At 43.8% G+C, this 3,952-nt stretch overlaps 1 protein-coding gene across 1 annotated transcript; it reads right to left on the bottom strand.

Annotated features, from left to right (window-relative positions):
• Positions 1-218: 218 nt before the first annotated feature.
• On the bottom strand, positions 219-1,037 carry LOC134688207 (3'-5' ssDNA/RNA exonuclease TatD-like). The gene has a single exon (XM_063548679.1). It carries the CDS (start codon positions 1,035-1,037, stop codon positions 219-221), a length of 819 nt encoding a protein of 272 aa, XP_063404749.1.
• Between the last annotated feature and the right edge of the window lie 2,915 nt (positions 1,038-3,952).

Raw genomic sequence — 3,952 nt, 5'->3', positions numbered from 1 at the left:
TAACGCTAGTTCATAACTCTCTGATGTTGCGGGTAATAGTTAGAGATGCTAATTAAAACACTCTGTATAAAATATTCAATTTCTGTATAAAATCTTTAGTTGAAGAAACACAAAGTCATCCATGTATCAAAAGAAACGCATATACATATATCGGAACCTTCCTGATACTGATAAAACTATTTACAGAATCCATCAAAAACTCTATTATTGAAAGATTGCTAACGAGGCCTAGGGCCCCAGTTAGCTGGCTCTTGTCTCAACTTTGGGATACTGTAGAATCGGAGGGCATTATCATTAGCCATCCAGTTTAGAATGTTCAACGGAATGTTTCTGCGCTGACTCACTGCCAAAGCAACATCTATTAAATTCCAGGGATGGTTCACCTCACAACATGACCTTGGCGAAAGAAACGGGGCATCAGACTCAAGGATTAACTGATGTGGTAAGATCCTTGAGATCGCATCACTGTTGGCGTTCGTGTCCTTTAAAAACTTTCCCGTGATTCCAAACACAACATTTGGAAGGCTTTGCCATTCCCTCAATTCCTCTATACTACCATCAAAGCAATGGCGATGGTAGTGCAATTCAGCAAACCCATTGCGAATGATGGCCAATACACGGGCTGCAGCATCACCATAACCTCTATCACGACAGTGCAAGATGACAGGCAACTGTCGGCGCTGTGCTATATGCAGCATCTCCAACAAGGCCTTTTCCTGGCAGTCCCGCATTCGCTGCTGACATTGCTGTGGAGTGTGACATCGCTTGCATCCGCACCTGGTTGTGAAGTCAAGGCCTATTTCGCCGACTGCTACGTATACGCACTTGTAGTTTCCCAACAGGTGGTCCAAGTCCTCAAGTTGCTTGTGACTGACTCCTCTGGCAGCAATATGGGGATATATTCCGAATGATACATACACCGACTTTGCAGCTCCAACTTGTACTGACCAGCTGTCCCAATGTTCTGTGAAGACATAATTGGCAACTCCGTAGTAAAAGGTGTTGTTGTGCTCAGCCGGAGAGATACGTGAGCTCATATGCAAAAATGTGTTGAAATGTAGTCTCTTGAGGATGAGATCTAAATGGAAATGACTGTCTACAAACACAAATGGCTCTTGAAGTACTGGTACCGTGTCCACAATCCATGCACCCTCGTAAGTTACGAATTTGTCACAGGACAAAAGAGACTGTTGTTGAGCAGGTCCCACTCTGCGTAATAGGCTAGTCATAATCTCCCAGTTGGTCAATAATGACATGGTTGGGAGGGTTAGCACTGATGTGCGACAGGCGGTCAGGACTATAGTTCTGTGCATAGAACACCAGTAGCTGTTGTTCTTGGTCACTAAAACCACTGGTGACGGTTTCATGTAATTGCCGGTCAAGTACATACTGTAACAAGCCTTCAAGATCTGTTAAGCCAAACCACGATTTAACAAGGTGAAGAGAGCCACTCACCAACTGGCACCACAAATGAAGGTGTTCTTCATCAAAGAAACAACCAATCCTATGTTCCTCTGTGTGTCTCCTGGCTAGAGAAGATGCCTGGATTTCCTGCTCACAGCAATCCCAACAGGCAGTAGAACCCGACCAAAACCATGGAAGGTGTCTTTTGAGGACATGACGGCGTGTCTTTTCCCTGGACGCCATCCCACATATTGGACACTGCCGTAATCTGTTTTTCGAAACTGCTACCGCGCCGCTTCTCTCTTCATCGATCTCACTATGGTATATACCAATACTAGTATCTTCAACCACACTGCTGTGTGTCTCAACAGGGCCAAGGGCCCCAGAAGCTACACCAGCAGCCTGGTAATCTGGACCTACTTCTTCAGCTGGGCCTACTTCTTCAGCTGGACCTTCTCCTTCATCTGGACATATGTCTTCATCTGGACCTACTTCATCTATAACCATTAGATCTGCCACGTCAAGATCGGTACAATCAGATTTACTTTCCTGCCACTCGCTGTGTGGACTCAGTGACAACACATCTTGGTCTGAACGAGACCCCTCTTCCATCCTAGAACGAGAGGAAATCAAAACATAACATGATTAAAAACACAATAGCGAAAATGATGCACATTTATTACTAAGTACGAACATGCTAAAGTAAATATATACATTATATACATATGAAATTATCCCACACAATATCTATTACGTTTGGTATCGTAGTGGGCATCTGATTGGCCTACCATACCTTGAGGTGTGATCAGAAGACAGAGAGGCCGAGGGCCTCTTCTCGTCATCTGTGCTGCTATCTTTGACATTTACAGAGTCCCCACTGAAACTATTATCCGATTTTGAAATTTCCCCCAAGTCTAAATTTGGAGGTTCATCAATGCTATTACTAGTAGCATCTAAAGCTGCAACTGTATCGAACTGGGGCCCCTGTTCCAGTTCTTGTGTCAATGGAGTATGGGTATAGGACGGGTCACCTAATGACTGGGGTAAAACAATTCTATCAAAAGTGGGCTGATTTGCATCAAACATGCCCTGAACATTAAAGTCAACACCATAGGGTATTGTATCATCAAGATCATCCCAGCTCTCATCCATTTCACTTTCAGCTTGAAATAACGCATGCCTAAGTCTTTTGATCCAGGTCGGGATATCCCTGTCGTTGCAAAGTTTCAATTTGTCATATGCATGGTGCACTGAATCTCCTTTTCTTCCTCGGATAGTGTACAATGGGGGTCTACTAGCCACGACAAGAAAAGGTCCACACCATGGTGATTTGAGCTTCTTGCTCTGTCCTACTTTTGTAGTTGAGTCCGCCTTATACACCAAATCGCCTGGTTGATATTTATGTTCAACAACTCTGAGGTCATAATCCCGCTTTTGTCTTAGTTGCGAGGTTTGCAGACTGTGCCTTGCAAATTCGTGAATCTTTTGCATCCTTCCGACTAAATGTTGTACCCAAACGTTGGGGGTCATTCTGTTCTGACCGTACTGTGGCATGCCAAGGAGAAGATGAACAGGTTGGATAGTCTCTCTACCCAACATCATTTGATTCGGCGTAAATCCAGTTTGCCTATTCACCATTGAGTGCATTGCCATAGACAAGAAAGGCAAGTCTCTGTCCCAGTTACGACAATTTTTCTCAATAAAACATCTTATCATTGCCAATACAATGGTATTGTACCTCTCTACCTGGCCATTTGATGAGGGATGATACGGGGTTGTCCTGGTTTTGGCAATTTCCAAGGCATCACATAGTGTTTTGAATAAGTCACTGTCGAAGTTTCGTCCTTGGTCAGTGTGGATTTCCAAGGGACACCCAAATGTCACCACAAAATGCACAATAAATTTCTCAGCAATCATCTTTGCAGTCTGTTCAGGTAATGCAGCCATCTCTACCCATTTTGTGAACTGATCCACCATCATCAAGACATAATTATTGCCGCTATTACTTGTATTAAAAGGTCCAAGAATATCGAGATGTACTCTCTCCATCGGATACCCAGCATGGAACTGCCCAAGTGGTGCTCTAGGTTGCACATGCGCCTTTTTATTTTGACTACAGGTGGCGCAGGTACTAACATATTCGTCACAATCTTTGCGCATGTTATACCACAGAAAAGCCTGCTTTAACTTATCGAGCGTCTTTTTCTGACCCAAGTGTCCTGATGTTTTGGTGTCATGACAATTTTTAAGCACCTCTCCTTTTAACTCTGATGGAACAACTAAACAAAGACCTTGGCGTGCTAGACAACCTATGAATTTGTAGTATAAAACATGGTTAAACATGACAAAGCAAGGTCTACACAACCAAAGCGACCTAGTTGCCCTACTTTGCAAACGTAGTTCAGCCTGTGTTGGCTCGACGTCTTCCTCCATCCATTGTAATATTGGAGCCAAATCAGGGTCTTCTTGCTGAAATATCTTTAACTGTTCAGGTGGGTATTCAGGTGCCCAGTTGCTACATGGATTGCCATCAGCATATGGTAGAGTA

Source organism: Mytilus trossulus, chromosome 10, assembly GCF_036588685.1.
Source record: "Mytilus trossulus isolate FHL-02 chromosome 10, PNRI_Mtr1.1.1.hap1, whole genome shotgun sequence".
In the NCBI taxonomy this organism is placed as follows: Eukaryota; Metazoa; Mollusca; class Bivalvia; order Mytilida; family Mytilidae; genus Mytilus; species Mytilus trossulus.
The sequence above is the reverse complement of the archived record's forward strand: the minus strand, read 5'-3'. Positions and strand labels throughout refer to the sequence as shown.